This window comes from Xyrauchen texanus, chromosome 6 (assembly GCF_025860055.1).
Source record: "Xyrauchen texanus isolate HMW12.3.18 chromosome 6, RBS_HiC_50CHRs, whole genome shotgun sequence".
NCBI lineage: Eukaryota > Metazoa > Chordata > Actinopteri > Cypriniformes > Catostomidae > Xyrauchen > Xyrauchen texanus.
The window spans coordinates 17,592,621-17,612,467 of NC_068281.1; the positions used below are offsets into that span (position 1 = coordinate 17,592,621).

At 38.7% G+C, this 19,847-nt stretch overlaps 1 protein-coding gene across 1 annotated transcript in view; it reads left to right on the forward strand.

The window, feature by feature from the left end:
- LOC127645023 (pappalysin-2-like) overlaps positions 1-19,847 on the forward strand; it is a 125,451-nt gene that overhangs the window by 100,143 nt on the left and 5,461 nt on the right. The window contains exons 20-22 of the mRNA XM_052128517.1: positions 112-221; positions 2,342-2,413; positions 11,841-11,939. Coding sequence (XP_051984477.1) covers positions 112-221; positions 2,342-2,413; positions 11,841-11,939 — 281 coding nt within the window. The remainder of the gene's footprint in view (positions 1-111; positions 222-2,341; positions 2,414-11,840; positions 11,940-19,847) is intronic.

The window sequence follows — 19,847 nt, forward strand, 5'->3', positions numbered from 1 at the left end:
CTGTTGAACTATGGATGACCAGTCCTGAGCTTGGCTATTCATGTGTTGACATGAAAAAATTAAACAGATGTAAATGAGGGTTTAAGCAAAGCTCACTTTGTGTCATGGCAGGTGCGGTCTGCTACCCGACATGCATTGTGGCCTTGAGTGACCCTGTGGTGTTAGCCAATGACTCTAATGCTGATACAGTAGAGCACTGGATGCTTCCCAGCAAAGTTCAGGTGAGGTGGTGGGGACAGTTTGCCACAACTTGTTATTTCATATCATTGGCCGTTTTTCTAGCGCTTCCACCAAACTCCAAGTCAAATCTTTATGTACACTCTGAAAAGCCTCCCTTTTCCATTTGTACTATTAAAGCCACCCTGAAAGTGTAAGCTCTGTCCTTTTCCTGGAAAACAGGTTGAGTCTGAAAGAATAGTAGCATGATTTTGATAATCCTTAAATGTGAATATCATCTGTCCACACCTGTTATTCACTGGTTAAGTAAACATACACATCTGTGGAATATAGCCATTATATGTGACCAAGCTGTCCTTGTTTACCCTATGCAGACTTAACGCATAAAGTTTGTAGAAAGTTGTCTTGTAAATCTAATCTGAAAAAAAAACAACCAAAAAACAAAAAAAAACAATGCTGTTCAACCAGCATGGTTTGTCTGATAAAGCTTATTAATTAAGTGAGGTTTGCTGAATAAGTTAGTTAAATGGATAGTGCACCCAAAAATTACAATTCTCTCATTATTTACTCACCCTCATGACTTTCTTTCTTCACCAGAATGAAAAAAATATCTTAGCTCAGTAGGTCCTTAAAATGCAAGTGGATTGAGAAATCTTTTGAAGCTCCAAAAATCACACACAGTCAGCATAAATGTCATCTATACAATACCAGTTTTTCAATTAATGTCTTCTAAAGAAACACGAAAGCTTTTGGTGCAAAAAAACGTATACGTCACACGAGAGACCGCATTGACTCCGCCCTCTCGTGAACCTTACCTTAATGTTGGATTATAGTAATAAAGTACATAAATATTGATATGTATCACACCAAAAGCAGTAGTATCACTTTAGAAGGCATTAATTTAACAGCTGGTGTCATATGAATGACAATTCTGCTTAGTGTCTGTGATTTTTGGAGCATCAAAGGAGAAATCTCCATTCGCATGCACTTTAAGGACCAATATCATTTTCTATTTTTCTTCAAATGTGTTCTGGTGAAGAAAGAAAGTCATACACACCTAAGATATCATGAGGGTGAGTAAATCATTTGAGAATTTTAGTTTTTGGGTGAAATATCCCTTTAAGAATTCTGGTTGGGACACCCACATGCCAGCATGCAATTATGGAGACAGCAGCCAAAACACAACATACTATTCTGGTGACCAGTGACCAGTTAAGTCTTTTCAACAGGAAATGATGACCCTCAGACATGTCACATTGCCATCCAGATATTGGCAGGGTCCCTGTTCCACACATCATGACTTGAAATCTGTTTGAATTCTATCAGATGTAAAAATGCCTAGTTTTATGATCTTCGTTTGGGTGGTCTTATTTGGCTCCAAGTGACCAGGGAGCTACTTTTGAAGCAATGCTTGTAACTAGAATCACATCATTGGCACATCAGAGTGATAAGTTGGATTGGGTTACCTTGATTCGTGCTCTGAAACAAGTTTTAGATCACTCCACCGCTGAAATTTTGCTGCAAAAGAGTTGACCCGCTCTATCCATAACATCGTGCTTGTGAGAATAACGATTACGCTGAGATGTTTTTACAAGAGACTATTAAAATGCCACACATCAAGCATGGTGTCTGACTCCTATTGTTTATAATGATACATCAGCACCTCTAAGTACAGTTTGCTTTCCAGGAATGGTGTCCAAAATATTGAAGATTGGGTAAGAATGATGGAGGAAAGGTCACAGAAGGAGGGAGATGAAACAGAGATAAGCAAGTTTCTTTCCAGAAATTCTGCTTTAAAAAAAGTTCAGATTTCCAAGTCTGAGAATGAAGAGCCATTTCACGTCAAATCAATGAAATGTCTGTTCAAATTGGAAAGACAAGAGAAGAAGTGTAACTCGTCATATTAATTGGATCTTAATTTGCAAAGTTGTTTTTTGGCACAATCATTATGTCTTCTGAAACTGAATGAGACGTTATTGGATTTCTGGACACTAAGAAATTCTAAATAAAATATCCTGTTTCAAATTCCTTCTTAATAGGATACATATTACAATAACACAATCAGTATTAATAAATCACCTCTTGTGTTTTATGATGTCATAATGGCAGAACAGTTGTCTCTCCCTAAATTTATCTTATACCCCCATTTATCTCCCTTTGACAGAGCATCGTCTGTACTGGCATGTTGAAGTGGTATCCAAATCCAGCACATATCCACTGCATTCAGTCATGTGAGGTGAGTGCCAATTACTGTGTAAGTAATGTGAAATCTTTTTGAATTGAAGTGCAACATTATATCTTTGAGAGTCTTTACCCTGTGCTCGAGCCACTCAGTTATGGACAGCATGTCAAATACCTTTATTTTAATGTGCTCCAGGATTATATGAACCAGCAAACTCATTAATTGACCTTTTGGAGCTTCACAGACATGGTCAGAATGAACTTTAGTTGTATCACAAAGAGCTATGTTTAGATTCTGTTCTACAGAAGAAGAAAAAAAAACAACAACAACATGAAGGTGAGTTAATGACAGTTTTCATTTTGGGGTGAACAATTCCTTTACGAAAGCAGTATTTCAATGTGCAATGGAAGACATAATCAGTGGCAAAGTTCACATCTGCTCCCTGTCAGACATAGCAGAAGAAAGAGCACTTTGACAGATAACCACCAGCACAGCATTGATGTGGTCCTCTGTGCTGCTTGGCAGAACCAGAGAGCTTTATAATCAGTGATAAATGCTAAAGGTGTTGATTGGTTTAGTTTTACATGCCAATTATTGGGTTGTGGAACCATGTAGTGGACCTGTTTTGCTCTTCATTATCTATTTATTTCTATTTTTATTTTGTCTGTGTGTAGTTTACACATTCCTCTGGTTTACATTACATTTACATCAGCAATGAGACATTTGGTTGCCAGGGATTTCCGACACCATCCACTCTTATATCGAGACATCTTTAACATTTCTTGTAGCCAAAAGAAATATTGAGTGTAATGGCTGATGGACTGCATGCCACATCTTCCCACTGAACGCTGACAGATTGATTATCTGTGGAGCACCTTTTATCACAAAAATAATACAGAATGAAAATATAATTGCCACTGTAAAATGTGGTAGATACATGATCATAAAGAATATTATTCCACCTTGTCTTCCTCCAGAGTTCTCCAATTCACAGAATCCTGTTTAAACTCACCCCAAGTACTAACTCATCAAACTTTGTTGACAATCTTGGTGTGGAGGTGCCAAAACAAATGAATGATCTTATCGGTGTGTGCAGGTCAGTTGGATGGAGGGAATTTTAAGGACATTATTTAACTGATGTATTTAACAAGTTATAAAATAATAATAAATTATATGATATGTGACGAAGGTAACATACCAGACTTCGCTCAACAGACTCAAAAAACAATGAAGTGTAGAGTAGACAATACTGTCATGTGAAACCTGGAAGTGAAAATAGTGATGACATTAACTGTTGAGTGTTTTGAAAAATAATGGATTACTGTTTACCGTAATTACCTCTGGATTTTAACTCTGTCAATGTCAGGGAATGTATCTTAAGCAAAATGTTGGATTGATGTTTAGTACAGTATGGCATTCAAATTAATGATGTGTGAGAGTTGGATATATATTTTTTATTATTTAACGATTGATAGTAACTCATACAGGTATGTCCATAAACTGTATTTCTGAATTAAGGCAGGCACATGGGTAATAAGTAAGCACTGCTCTTCCAGTAAAATAACAACTAATGTAATTATACGTAAACTATTATATCATATTTTATGTCATTATATATTATAGATATTTCATAATATATGTATTAGAATGGCAATAAAAAATGAAAGCAAAAAACACTTGATCGCGTTATCAGCAGCAGCATATTATATATATATATATATATATATATATATATATATATATATATATATATATATATATATATATATATATATTTTTTATTTTTATTTTTTTTTTTCTGTCTTTGAAACTCTGTTACTGTCCAGTGAAGATTATTTGACAGCTTCATACTAGCCTCCTTGGGTTTGTGCCATTTTTTCCCTTTATGTGTGCCTCTATTTGAGAATACTTTACAAACAGTGCCACAAGTTTACAAAGAACCACTGTTCAGATTCCTTGCTGCAAATATGGTTTAAACAATGGTCATCTGATTCCTCTCAGGCCTCACGCAGGGTTTCTTCATCTGAATATGATGGAAAACTGACAACACACATACACAATATAATTCACCCTTTCACTGTTGTAAATGTTACCTAAACTTTGTTTTTCAGTATGTTCAGCATTTATTGAAAACAAAGGGGTTGTTTACATTATAAATGAAATAGAGGGGAACATAATTAATAGTCTTTTGGGATCTCTGATGAGAACCAATCAAGGGGCACATACTTTAGTGAAATGAGATGCCAGCACTAACACGGGGCCTCAAAAAATTTCTGTCTTTAAAAACATGTTGTTGCCATAGAGTTTATGTTGTTTATTCTATCTTTCGCTTAGCTTTAGATATGGTCAGTCAGGCAACCTGTGGAGTGTATCCTCCCTCACATCAGTGGGATGTTTAGGGATTTCCTTTCACGTCGGGTGAAGACACCTTGATTGTTTCCGGTTCTTTCTTTATTTACTGAGATGTTACTCCCAAAAGCTGCTTCTCAAATTACGACTCAAACAAGTAAATTACAGTTTCTAGGGTTTGATTGTGTTTTAAAAAATATAATATATATATATATATATATATATATATATATATATATATATATATATATATATATAGACTCATAGAAGGATTCATATTCAATAAATTCACATAAACTAAATCAAGCTTTGGATGCTTCACAAACAAACATTGCCTACTGAAACCACTATTTGAGAGGAATCCAGGAAAATTATTATTATAGAAAATGTATTTGAGAATAAATACCATACATGGAAGTGGCACAGTGTTGGGTCCTACCTGGTGAGGGAGGAGAGCTACAAACACAGCGAACGGGGCAGAGTGAGCTGCCCAAGGCAGACACAGGTCCACTGACAGGGGGACAGTACCGCGGAAAATAAACACAGGAGGTAATTGTGATGACCGATAACTGTGGAGAACCTATTCCAGTACAGAGTAATTAGTACCCGTAGTGGGTCTGGTTGGGGGTTTTCCTCTGCCAAATTCATGAGCCAGAGGGCTATGGACAGAATGTATACAAGATATACAGACAGAATTTGCAAATCCCGCCCCCGCCCATACAGGTATAAAGGGAAGCAGGCGTGCATCTGCTTTCTCTCTCTCTGCACGCTGTGCAATCCACGTCCATGGGCACTACGACAGTGCTTCTGTTAAAAGAGTGTATGCCTCACGGCCAGCCCACGTTCGGCCTCGAGCCCCCTGAGTTCAATGATGACGTCGTCGCTGCATCAGAGAGCGTTCAGGCATCTGATGCAGAAGACTCGACTGGGCTGCCAACATTGGGTCAGCCCGCCCAGTCTGAGGCTGATGCGCAGATGGCCGACATACTTTCCTGGGCCGCCGTTAGCATTGGGCTGGACTGAAACCCTCTGTCCTCCCCACAGCCTTCACGGCTTGACGATTGGTACCTCGTGTCAGGTCTCCGCTCCCAGCCATGCCCCCGGTACCTTTCTTCCCAGTAGTGCATGACCAGCCGACGAGTCATGGAGGGCACCTTTCACTGCCCGGAAACAACCTACTCGCTCGCCCATGGGTACGCAGAGGTCCACCAGGTGGACAGAGTGGTTGCGATCCACCTGTGCTTCAAGAACGCTGCCACCTAGCGGGATCGCTCAGGAACTCCCCTCCAAGGACAGTAGGATGACGTTATCAGTGACCTCGAAAGCCTACAGCGCCACTGATCAGGCTGCCTCCGCCTTGCATGCCATGGCTCTCCTGCAGGTCCACCAAGCCAAGGCACTTAAAGAACTGCACCTGGATAGTCCCGACCCCGATATGCTGCAGGAACTGAGCTCTGCCACCGACCACGCTCTCAGTGCCACGAAGGTCACAGCACGGGCACTCGGGCGGGTGATGGCCAACCTCGTGATCCAGGAACTCCACCTCTGGCTGAACATGGTTGAGATGTGCGATGTTGACAAGGCCCGCTTTCTCAATGCCCAATCTCCCAACTTGGCCACTTCGGTGACACCATCGACGACTTCGCCCAGCAGTTTTCAGCGGTAAAGACACAGATGGAAGCGATTTCGCCGCCCTAGTGCAGCCCATGCCCCATCTGCCCGTTGAAGGCATCCCACTACGTCCAAGCAACAGGCAGCTCTGCCTCCTGTGTCCCCCGCTGGAGAGCCTGGAGGAAAATCCTTAGTTTTCTTATTTTCGTTTGCTGCACCCCCTTCGGGCTTCAGGACCCACACTGTCAAAAAAGAGCCGATTTCCTCACTCCCTGGGTCATCTAGCTGGTGCGTGCCATTCTCACGGCACCCCGGCATCAAAATCCTTCAGTCCTGGTTCCACAGATGCACTTATCTCGCCCCTGGACCTGTGACTGCCCATCCTCGGCAGGCCAGCGCTGATGAGTTCTGAAGACGTCTCTACAGGACCTCCTCCTCAGTCTCTATCCCGCCCCCTGCCGGGTTCGCGGAGCAAGGTAAGTGCTTTGAGTCTTTTTGCAGAGTCTCGGGACACGCTCTTGCCTTCCGACGCATTACATACCTCCTGGTATGTCAAAAACAATTGTCTCTCTAGTGCCCCTCGTACGGAGCTTGGATGCATGGCTTTCGCTATTTTGGGTTGGCTGGCCAGGACCATCCGACTCGGCTACGTAATACAATTCGCCAGGCTCCCACCTCATTTCAGTGGTATTCGCTCCACTTCGATGCCCGGCAAAAATGCCAGCGCCCTACAAGCAAAGATTACAAATCTGCTACTCAAAGATGTGATAGAGCCTGTCCCTCCAGCCAAGATGAAGAAGGGTTTCTACAGTCCTTACTTCATCGTACCCAAAAAAGGCGGTGGGTTGCCAATCTTGGACTTGTGAGTTCTCAACTGGGCTTTACACAAACTCCGGCACAGCGGTTCCTTTAAAATAGTTCCAGAGGCTTCTGGGGTATATGGCATCCTTGGCCGTGGTAGCACCACTCGGGTTGATGCATATGAGACCATTTGAGCACGGCACATACAGCCACGGCACATACCGTGTGTTTATCACCCCTTCCTGCCATCAGACTTCCAGCCACTGGACAGACCACTGTTTTCTGCAGACTGGAGTCCCCCTACAGCAGATGTCCAGATGTGTCGTGGTCATCACAGATGCCTCCAACCTGGTTGGGGCGCCATGTGCAATGGGCATGCAGCCGCTCTCTGTGTCGTACAACCGTCCACAGTTGGTCTTTATCCCTCTCGGAGGCTTGATTAGCCTGATAAAGGACCGGGCGTGTAAAATCACGACCCGGCCCCGCCCTCCACTCTGTCACATCCTCTTTTAACCCTTTTAGCCCATTTCATTTATAAATGACAAATGTTGTTTTTTTATACTATTAATAATAATAAAAATAGGATCAAATTTGACTATATTTGTAGAATGTTTCAGTTGTCAACGCAACAAACACAAGCAATCTTAGCTTTTGAGACTCATTATTGAAGGTTATATGGTAAGCATATAAGCACCTATGTACCACCAAGTAAAAAAACAAACAAACAAAAAAAAAAAAAAACATAGGCTATATTTTGTGTAATAATTCAACATTTTTGCATTCAAATGAGACATGATGGTATGCATAAATATCTTCCTGAATTAGTTTATTTGGACGATACATTAAATGTTAAATATAAGCATTAAAGCATTAAAAACACATCAGAGCATAATGGCATTTTAGCCTCAATAATAAATAACTGTACATAAATAAAACAAATAAAATATTCTGAAATGTGAGATCAAATAATATGTATAGCAGTCATCTTTCTAAAGTCTGTCAAACAGTGACACCAGTGGATGAAGTTTCAGAGGGCCGCAGCATCTCTCAAGCCTCTCTTCAGTTAATTGCAATATCATTGAGCTTCTAAAGTGTGGCTTGAATGTGAGGTGAGGTATCCATCCAATATACGTGAAAAGTCACATTAGGGGAGACATCGCTCCGATTAGAGCTGATCCGTTCAATATGAACGGATCAAAATCAGTCATCATCTGGGTTTCCCAATAACGTTGCAACTTAAGCTTTAACGATCATGTTCATTTATGTTGCTCGTTATTTTACGATAACACCTGTTAGATTGCTCATTATGAAGTAGAATTTAAGTGCTTCATTACGGGAGCTGTCCAGCCTAATGGTGCTGATCACATTGGTCAGTATGTCCAGGTTTTTGTCTTCTCAAAATACAAGTAAGGTAGAAATATTAACAAACGTGGAAGTTGTTTGTAACCTTGTCGAGGCCCCGAAATTTATTACAGAATTTAATTGAATAATCATAGAGATTAATGAAAGTGAAGCAATAAATGCACGTAATGTGAATTTAAGTATGTGAATTTAACAAGTTTCACAGCATGGACAAGGAGGCAGGAACCAGTTGAACAGCAGCATAACATTTTATGACAGAACATAACTCAAACAGAAAACAAAACAGTCTGTCTGTCTGTCTGTCTCTCTCTCTCTCTCTCTCTCTCTCTCTCTCTCTCTCTCTCTCTCTCTCTCTCTCTCTCTCGCATCCCGGCCCCTCATTATATCTCTCCCACTGATTAGACAACAAATGCACACAGAACAGAATTAAAATGACGGCCATCAGTGTTGAACCACTCATAGGCCTGTCTAAATATGAATAGATCATCTGGTTATAGTTCAAGGTACTGTGTACTTGTAGCCTTACTGCCATTATGCATCATGCAAGTTGGTACTGCGTTGTAAAAAGACTCTCCTCTCTTAACCATATTTGAATTATATCCGTCTTTCAGATGAGATGTTAAACCGAGGTCCTGACTCTCTGTGGTCATTAAAAATCCCAGCACACTTCTCGAAAAGAGTAGGGGTGTAACCCAATGTCCAAGGCAAAACTCCCCCCCATTGGCCCTCATCAATTATGGCCTCCTAATAATCCCCATCCATTAATTGACTCTATAACTCTACTCTCTCCTATCCACCAATAGCTGGTGTGTGGTGAGCGTTCTGGCGCACTATGGCTGCTGTCACATCATCCAGTTGGATGCTGCACATTGGTGCAGGTGAGTGTGTAAAGCGTTTGGAGTGCTCAATGTGTAAAGCGTTTGGAGTGTAGTGTCAGAAAAAGCGCTATATAAATATAACGTCCATTCATAATTATTTATTAAGGCATATTTATTTTTGTTTTAAACTTCGTGGTTACATTACTCACATATGTCTTCTTAAATAATCTGTTTAATAAAAACATGTCTCATGTCTATTGCATTACAATTATGCTTGTCAAAGAAGGCTAATACAACGTTATATTGTATTACATCTTGTAAATTTAGACCTATCACGTCGCTTGCGCAGACTGTGGAGACTGTCTATTTATTTCATAGCAATTTAAAAAAAAAAAAAATTAAACCCTCCGAAATAGTTTACAATGGCTTTCCAATTATCAAAATATACTAAAACTGTTTAATATATAAACTGTGAAAGACGCCAGAAAGATGCCGGACATACGGGTATTTAAGCGGCGCAAATACGGGAGTTCATTCAGAAAATTTCTTCGGAGCCGATGGTCGTGCATGCAGTCTGCTGCGAGTTACACACCAAGTTCCTGTTTAATCCTCTGACGCTCTGCATGCTGTTGGATCTAACGGTGCATAACAGCGGCTTTCTCATTCGTGCACGGCTGTGAAAAATCCTGAATGAACTCCCGTATTTGCGCCGCTTAAATACCCGTATGTCCGGGGGCGGGACATCCAAATACTGGTTGCCAACTCTCATTGCCTTTTTTCATAGTCCAGAGGTGAATATCGGCCCTCAAGAGAGACCCCTAGTGTCGCTTCTCTGACACAACGTCTCGTTCCCTCCATCGGGGAACAGAGGTTACATACGTAACCTAGACGTTTTGTGGTGGCTACTCTGTTGAAATCTGGACTTCTCTTGACAATTGTTTGGTCTTGATGCAGATGCTCATAAGGTAATGGTCAGTTGATTTTGGCCAAACTCCCTGTTGGACTTTCAATGGTTGACTACAGTGTTGTCTGGCAGTATTCCTCTCTTGGCCTGTTTTGATACATTCCTCACATATTTTCCATTTACTGTTACACTATTATTAGGTCAATGGTCTTAATTCAGATATTTAACTTACAATATTTAACAGATTAATTTAAACACAATGTATCTGATTGATTTAAAATTGTTATTGCCAATACAGTCCCAATATAGTTAAAGTAATTACATGGATAAACTTGCACTGAGAACAATAATAATAAAAAAAAAACAGAATAATGAAAATGTATATTGCTTATAGCTTATGACTTGGATATAAAAGCACAGCAGGAAAAACACTTTGAGTTGGTGTACTTTAGCAGAGATACATTCTAGAGATCTCAGCAGCAGCTCTTGCACTGGGATGTGGAATCAGGTAGAAGCTGTACTCTTTGAAAGCACTCCACATGCACAATGGAGCCAAAAGTATCTTTGGCAGACTGCTTTTGTTTTTCTGTTAATGGCATCATATCCTGTAGGGTAGGTAAAATCCTGTAGCATTACAAGTGTTTATGCAAGTTCAATTTAATAATTGTCCACTCAAGAAAGTTGGACTTAACTCACATAGATATTGCAAAGTGGGTAGCCATGCTTTCACACAGGGGAAGAAATGGTTCAAAGTAAAAAGCTAGGAAGTTTTGTATGGAATAACAAGTGGTTTTATATTTATGTGAACGGAACAAATTAGTTATGTTACCAACTGTAAAATAAAGTACCGTATAACAGGAATCCTTTTGGCATGATTCATGCATTTAGTTCCTCTGAGATTCAAGGAGCATCTCTCTTTTTACAACTCTTAATTAATACTGCAATATTATATAATTTATTCTGCAATAATACAAACATGTTTGTAAATGTACACTAAAATTAAATTAAAGTATTTTTTAAGTGAAAATCAGTGTCATCACAATCAGATGCTCAATACAAATACATTATTCTTTATATATATAGTTAACCAGAGGTCTTTGTTGGATTTATTTTAAAGGTGATGTGTGTATTTCTTTCAGTGTTAATATATTTTCTCAGATAACTATAATCTAGTCATTTGTATGATGATTATCCAAAAAAGAAAAGTAAACTATGTGGCTTTGTGGCACTTTCTAAGCACTGTTCTTTTTGAGCAATGTGACCAGACTGATAAAACAACATTGGCTCAACCAATGGCATGAGTTTGGTGTGGGAGTATCTGCAGATGCAAACACTGAAACCTGTTTGTAAACAGTCATTATTTTTGCAATCCATTAGTTAGTGGTTCAGAGATTTCACATTTAACCTTTAATTAAGATCATAATTATGTGTATGTGACTTGCTTCATCAATTTGAGTCACTTTGACACACATTATTGTCTACTCCAAACCATTTTCGAGATATAATCATTGAAATGTTGACTGTTATATTAATTTAAATGCTTTCCTGTTGACTCTAATGCATAAAACTAAAAATGCTTATTTGGGACAACGTGACTTAACATGGTGCATGGTTTTTTCTTTCTCTCTTTCTTAAGCCATTTGGTGGAGATGGTTGGTGTGATACCATTAATAACCGAGCGTACTGCCAGTATGACGGAGGGGACTGCTGTCCATCAACTCTCTCATCTAGAAAGGTCATTTAAACCCTCTAGATCTCATCTGAAAAACTATTCCTCACATTTGTATTCTTCATGTAAGCACTACTTTAACCCTTGTGCATCCTTGTGGACATTTTTGGCTTTTTCAGTTTTGTTTTTTTGATAACTTTGTCTGTGTTAATGCTAACTGCATAAAATTTTCCACAGGTGTGAATTTTTATTGGAATTTTAATATTTCACCCTATTTTCTTTAAAAAAATATTTTTTGCACTAGTTACACAAAATACTCCCTCTTAGCGTCGTTTTGGACAAAAATGGCACATTGAAACCCATTAAAACTGCGATTTTTAATCCCAGTGCCATTTAACTATAAAATTATGCAATCTTGTTTAACATGCTTTCATTATGTTGGCAAGGCTTCAAAATTTACATTTTAAATATTTTTTACCAGATCGTGCCATTTTTTCAGGTTTGGCATATCATCAGCTTTTGTTGTTGTTTTCTGCTGTTTTTGGCTTATGCATATTATAGAGCCAATTAGATACATTATGAATATATAATTGTGTGAGTGTGTTGGTATGGATTTCAGAGTGTGGTTTGTATGTGTCTGAGGCTCTAATAATAAAAATAAAAAAATTCTGTTTAGCATTTATAAAATTGAAAATAATTATAATTATTATATTTTTATAAAAAACAACAGTGGCATTATGTAAACAAACCGGCGTTTAAAGTGTTAAAATTCTGAAAATAAATGAATGTTTGGTAATTATGATTAGAACTGATGCTGGTTAAAATATAAGTCAGTGAAAGTAGAAAAAAATATTATTCTATAATATTTTTATGACACTTTTTGACATGGCCATTTTGTCCATTATGGACCTGAGTGGTAGCTTTTTTTAAATCTGATACTGCATAAAAAATATGAAAGCATCAAAATGAATGTTGTTGTTAATCATTGACATATCCGAGGCTCTAATAATCAAAGAAAAAAGATTCTGCTTAGCATCTATTAAATTGAAAATAATTACTATTTTTCATTTGTTCCTAAAAAAACAACAGTGGCATTATGTAAACAAACCAGCGTTTAAAGGGTTAAAATTCTAAAAATGAATGAATGTTTGGTCATTATGATTAGAGCTGATGCTGATTAAAAAAATTATGTCAGTGAAAGTGGAAAAAAATATAAATCTATAATATTTTTATGACAATTTTTGGACATGGACATTTTTGTCCATAATGAACCTATGTGTAACTTTTTTTAATTGATGCACAAGGGTTAATGTTTCTGCCATTTAACCATTCCTCTTTCATAGTTCCAGTGTTTGCAGCTCTAGAACTCTGTCTCATATAGCGCCACCATATTGTCAACACTTTCCATGAATGTCTACATCATTAGTCACCCAGGCGGCGTACTCTCCTATAGAGAGTATGAGCTCAGGGGGAAGTGTCCGTCATAAATAAATAACTGGCCACAGCAGCTTTTATTAGCAGAGGGCCAGGTGTCAGTGGTCATGGGCAACTGTAAACAGTGTTGTTTTAACAAGCAAGGTCTGAGAATGTGAAATAAACCGTGAGGAACAGCATCCTGCCACTGCGGGTCCAGCGGAACTGTCATACTCCTGTTTATGCAGGCCATGGAAAAGTCCTCGGCTGATCAGCGAATATGTTGGTGGGGCAGTCTGGTTTAAGAACGTCTAGGACTAGAGCCAGAAATAATGCTCACAGCCAACGTTAGACAATAATGAACGAAATCCTCTCCTCCCTCCTTCTTGTTCTAGCAGCCAAATGCACAGATACAATTAAAGGGATAGTTCACCTAAAAAGAAAATGTTATCATCATTTACTCATTTACTTATCCTAATGTTGTTTCAAACCAAACTTCCTTTCAAGGAAAACAAAAGAAGTTAGGCAGAATGTTTGATCTCAGTCACCATTCATTTTCATTGTATGGGAAAGTCAACTGTCATGATTATTTATTATTAAACTAAAGACAACTTCTGTCTTCCAAAGATATGTATTGGTAATGGCGGAGCATTCTTGAATGGACTTCAATTAGATAATCCTGTAAACATCAGGTAAAATCAGTGCTTATCCCCATAGTTGCATTTCATGTTTACTTTTCCTGCAATAGACTGCATAGCTGGGAATTTGAGTTTATTTTGCAACCTGTGGTGATGGCACGAGTCCCGAATGAGAACCTCTTCTTGTTGATTCTTAACGTGTGTTCATCTGCTCACCTCCTTAACTCATCTGCTCACAGTCGGCCACTCTCTATCCTTTCCTTATCCACTAAGTCTTTGCCTTATGAATCCTTCTTTTATAGCAATTCTTTTATAGTAATAAATTCAGGACTATCGAACCTAAGCAAAATTTGTAGTGGCCCCAAAAGGTATTTGGAATCTTAAATCAAAGTTAAACATGAAAGAATGTCTTTAAATTAAATTATACTCTGTATCAATAGTTCTCAACTTTTTTGATTCCAAAGCCCCCCATTGTCAGAGAAAATATTTGAAGGCCCCCAATGTAGGCTATTAGATATTCATATAATAAGATATATTATAGTGGTGGTGGTGGTGGCGTAGTGGAGTTAAGCACTAAACTGTTAATCAGAAGGTTGTCGGTTTGATCCCCACAGCCGCCACCACCACTGTCATTGAGCAAGGCACTTATCTTCAGGTTGCTCCAGGGGGATTGTCTCTGTAATAAGGGTTCTGTAAGCCGCTTTGGATAAAAGGCAAGGCAAGTTTATTTATATAGCACAAAATTTATATAAAAGTGTCTGCCAAATGCATAAAAATGTAAACAAAATATATCTATTATAAGACATTTCCTCAGATACTTCTATTGCAATAATGATGCAAAAATGTTTTATTTTTTTTTTAGTAAGAAAAAACTAGCGTAAATATATTAAAACAATTATATGATAATATATGAATCATGATACATTTTGTGATTCCAGAAATGTCTAGAAATCCCTGTTAAAGGGAGTTACTTTTTCTTTTCATTCTTTTTGTTGAATTATAATAATTATATAAATATTCTAATAATCTATCTTATTTTAAATAATTTGAAGAGTTCTTGAGGCCCCCCAAGTGGGTCCCGACCCCCTGGTTGAGAACCACTGATCTATATAACATATTTCATACCTAGTGGCATTTATTTTAAAAGAAATATGGCACAAACACACGTTTCAAGTAAAAACATGTCACAAAATAAAGCTTGCTATTTTTCAAATTATCAAACAAAAATTATATTGTTCAAAATTAAAATAATAGTTCACACAAAAAGGAAAATTTGGTCATAATTTTTTTTGTAATAGTGTTTTGTTTTTTGCAGAACACTAACCCAGATAGCAATAAGTCGGCGGGCCGCTGGCGGTGCTCCGGCGGCAGTAGAAGCGGCAGAATGGCGATATCGCGAACACGTTTGACGGCGTTTGGCAGCCGCCTTCCTACCGCCTTCGTTCCGCGGCCGGCCCGCTGGCTATCCGCCGTTCCGCCGCCGTTATATCGGACCGTCGGAGGCAAATAAGGCGATCTGCCGCCGCTTATTGTTTGTTTTATATATATATATATATATATATATATATATATATATATATATATATATATATATATATAGCATGCAGTTTATCAAGAATAATGATTGATCAAACCAGACAAATTTCCATTTGGCGTTTTAATTCCACATTTCAAAGTACAGTAACTGTCATTGAAACAAGATGTCAGATCACTGAAATATAAATAACAGAAACATACGAACATTATTTATATATATATATATACATATACACACACACACACACACACTAAAGAACATGCAGGTTTCCAATTCAATTTTGGTAAAAAAAAAAATGTTTTTTTTAAAACACTATTGTAACACTTACAATAATTGTTAATAATATAAAGAGGTCAGCTCTGGGATGAAAAGAATTACCAGTAAACATAAGCAATGAGGATATTTGGTACCAAATAAAGTGCAGGATACCAAATAAATTGAGGCATAACATCATATTTACAAGTCATTTCTAACAATAGGTTAAGTGGTAATAATTTAGAGTAAAGCTCTGGAGTAGAATATACCATTATAACTGCAATGCTGACCTGTGGCACAAGGATTTACAAGCTATATTCAACAACAAATAACAGTTATGCACTGTGACGGAATGAAAGTAGAATTTTTGGTACTAGTTAATTTGCAATATCAAGTATCAGAGGCATGAAATAGGATTTACAAACTATAATAGAATCGTTAAGCACTGACGGAATGAAATAAGCCAATACTAAAGTCACGGTAAGTAGAATATTTGATACCAGATAATGTGCAAATATCAAGTATTAGATGTATAATCTAGGATTTACAAGCTATATTTAAAAATAGAATAGTTAAGCACTGTAACAATGAAATAAGCAGCAAATTGTATATAAAATAATTGAGATCTTTGGTATCAAGGAATGTGCAGGATAACAGGTATAATATACATTTTGACATTCAACTTACACATGACAACAAGTGGGAATAATTAACAGCAGAAAATCTGGCTGTAGAGAACACAGCCAATCAGAATGTCTGGAGAGGTTGGGGACTGCGTGGCGTAGTGGGCTAAGAATCACCGGTTTTCCCCGACCTCCAGAATGAGGCAGTGCAAATTGGCATATCTTCAGTGATTCCTCGTGCGCCTGTATAAAAGGACAAACCATCCCATATTCATCCAAGGAGCTGCCCTCAAAGCAGGGTCACGAGAGAAAAGAAAAAACAAAAAAAAAAAAAAGCAATTTCCACAGTGAACAGTGTGGATTGGGTGAGTGTACCGTAATTTCCGGACTATTGAGCGCACCTGAATATAAGCCGCACCCACTGATTTTTAAATAAAATATTATTTTGAACATAAATAAGCCGCACCTGTCTATAAGCCGCAGGTGCCTACCGGTACATTGAAACAAATGAACTTTACTCAGGCTTTAACGAAACACGGTGTGGCAGCGGGGGCGTGGTCAAGCGCCCGTCCGAGAGAGAAAAGCGGTAAGGGTGCTTACACCTGAGCTAAATTATGTCTAACATCGGTGTCTAATTTCAGTAAGCATGGGGAGAGCGGCATAAAAAGGCAGCAGCCACAGAGCTGAGAAAGTGACACACGTCAGTCTAGTGTTGGCGCATAGAAGAATTGAGAAACTTTATAAAATTGATTGTAAACATTGCTGTGGCCATTAAAAGCCTTACCTGGAACCTGGAAGTGCCCTGCTGAAAACTGTCACACTGGTGCCCGTGTGACAGTTTTCCCAAGAAGGACACGTGAAGCAGGGCACTTGAAATTAGACACCGGTGTTAGACATAATTTAGCGCAGGTGTAAGCGCCCTTACCGCTTTTCTCTCCCGGACGGGCGCTTGACCACGCCCCCGCTGCCACACACGGCTTGTAATAAAACATTTGCAGTAAACAGTAGCCTACCAAGTCATTGGTCACTATCTTCCTCGTCCTGTGCACAGAAACCACTGAAGTCATCTCCTTCGGTGTCAGAGTATAGCCTCAGATTTAGTTGTCTTTTTGCACTGAGTCAATTCCTCACGCTGCTGTTTCCAGCGTCTTATCATCGACTCATTAAGACCAAGCTCCCGTGCAGCAGCCAGATCAATCGCCTTCAACTTGAAAGCAGCGTCATATGCGTTTCTCCATGTCTTTGCCATGGTGAGGGTGACAAAATTACTACCGTAATCAGAATGATGGGAAGTTTGAGCGCTTCGATTTAATCTAAACAGTAAACAAAAAAAGTTGTTTTGACCTTAACCCGTGCGGCAATTTCATTGGTCTAATGAAAGCTTCACGCCGCCAAAAAACTGAGCACGTCAAAGAATGTTTTTTTTTTTTTTTTTTTATAAAATTTGAAAGTGGGAAAAATCCATATATTAGCCGCGTCATTGTATAAGCCGCGAGGTTCAAGGCGTGGGAAAAAAGTTGCGGCTTATAGTCCGGAAATTACGGTAGTCTGACACTTTTAGCAGGCTTTTTTAGGGGTCTTGATGTTACTGACTGCAGGATAAAGAAAGGGTTCCAGTTGTCAGTGATGCTGGGGTGTCAGTAGTCAGCCTAGGTTTAAGGGGTCGGCTGTGGGTCCCTCTCAGCTGTGCGGCGCCTTTTTCCACCTTCATGTTCAGATGCTCCTTTCAGGTAACGCGTAACGTTAACCTGGATCGCCTCATCAGTGGCATCCTGGGTTGCCGGGTTCTTCCGGATGGCTCCTGTAGAAAATAAAGATCTGTCATTCCATTTGAATGGCATAAGGTCATACACATCTAATTAAAAAAAATATCCAACTTACTTTGAACAATGGTCTTCAGGAACATGTCTCTAAAACATGCTTTATCTCCTACACCAGTCCAGGTTGTATTGATGGAAAGGTGATTAGAGTAGATACTCTGAAGCATTCGCCACACGGTTGTCTTTAGGTCCCTCCCACATTTGATTGCTAAAAACCGAAGCTGAAAATACAAAAAAAAACATGTTACAAATTACATTTCTCTGAAGCTTCTCATAAATTTAAAATGTGACAGGCAGTGGATTCAGACTGTAGAATATGCAGTGTACGATCTTAATTTTACTTTTTAGATTACCCTATGGCGTTATAAACGAAATCGGCACACTTACAAATCGTTGCTGGAGCTCTTTATCCTGCCTCAAAATGTTGTCAAGCAACGCCAAATCTTCCTGGGTGTCTAGGGGGGAGTAACAGATCCCCTGGCAGGGATAACTCTCCAACAGACACATTGGCACTGAAATGTTGCAGCATAGCATTTTGTTGTCCATGCTACGCACAACATCGCCAAACTCCAAGACGTCGCAGCATTAGGGTTTGATCTGCACCTACAGGGGTTCCCAGAATAAAAGAATAAAGTAGTCAGTCCTGGTCCTTCAACTATTAAACTATGACATTTATGTCTAGGTCTACTACATGTACAGGTGGCCCCAGTTGGAATTAAACCAACAACCACAGGTGTTGTTTGCAAGTTGTACCTGATTGCCCAGTGCGAGCAAATGTCTTCAACATTGTCCCAACTTGCTTCACCTGCTCTTGAAGTGAGCCGCTGTCACCTGGGAAGTAACAATATATTGATTAGCAATACACTAAATATAATAGTAATATAATATAACCACAATTATCATACCAGTAACTTTCCCTGTAATTTCTATCCACAGTATGTTATGCACGGCATACAAGTTCATAATGAAGAACCCTTATGATAACATCAATTTCATTTTTTTTTTTTTAAGCAGAATATTTGTTTGTAAAAGGGGAGGAAAAAGAAAATAATGAAATATTGGTATACAGATTTTGGTTGATATATCATACTGTACAGTGAATTTTGCTATTGTTGTATCCCTACTCACCTGAAGGATGGATAGATCAGGCAAATCTCCAGTCAGGCCTTTGTAGAGTGTGTGCTCCTGCATATCCACAGGTATTTTAATTCAAACATGCAACATATTGTAATAAATCTACAATATTCAGCCTTTACCTTACACCCTCGTTGTTGCTCTACACTTTTATTATATTAAATACTTATTTATATAGCTTGCTCACTGTATAATCATGATAGCCTAATACTTATAACACAAGATTGCATCTTAAACGAATGAAAACTTGAATAAGAACGCATTTTACACAGAGGGGACCAGTTAGGGAAACTTACCTCAATTCTAGCTTCACCATACACTCAAAATGTGAGGTTTATCTGTTTTCCTCATGGACCTGTAGCACAATGCCCTGACAGTGACTTCACCTGTGCCCTGATCTTTATTAGAAACTGAGAGGAGACCAAGTTAATAATTTATATTACAATTATCACAAAAATTAACAAACAGTCTGCTTTAAAACTAAGAAAAAACAAGCTTCTATACTAACCTAACATAAAAAATGAACACGTGGCGAACTAGCTTAGCCGCTATCT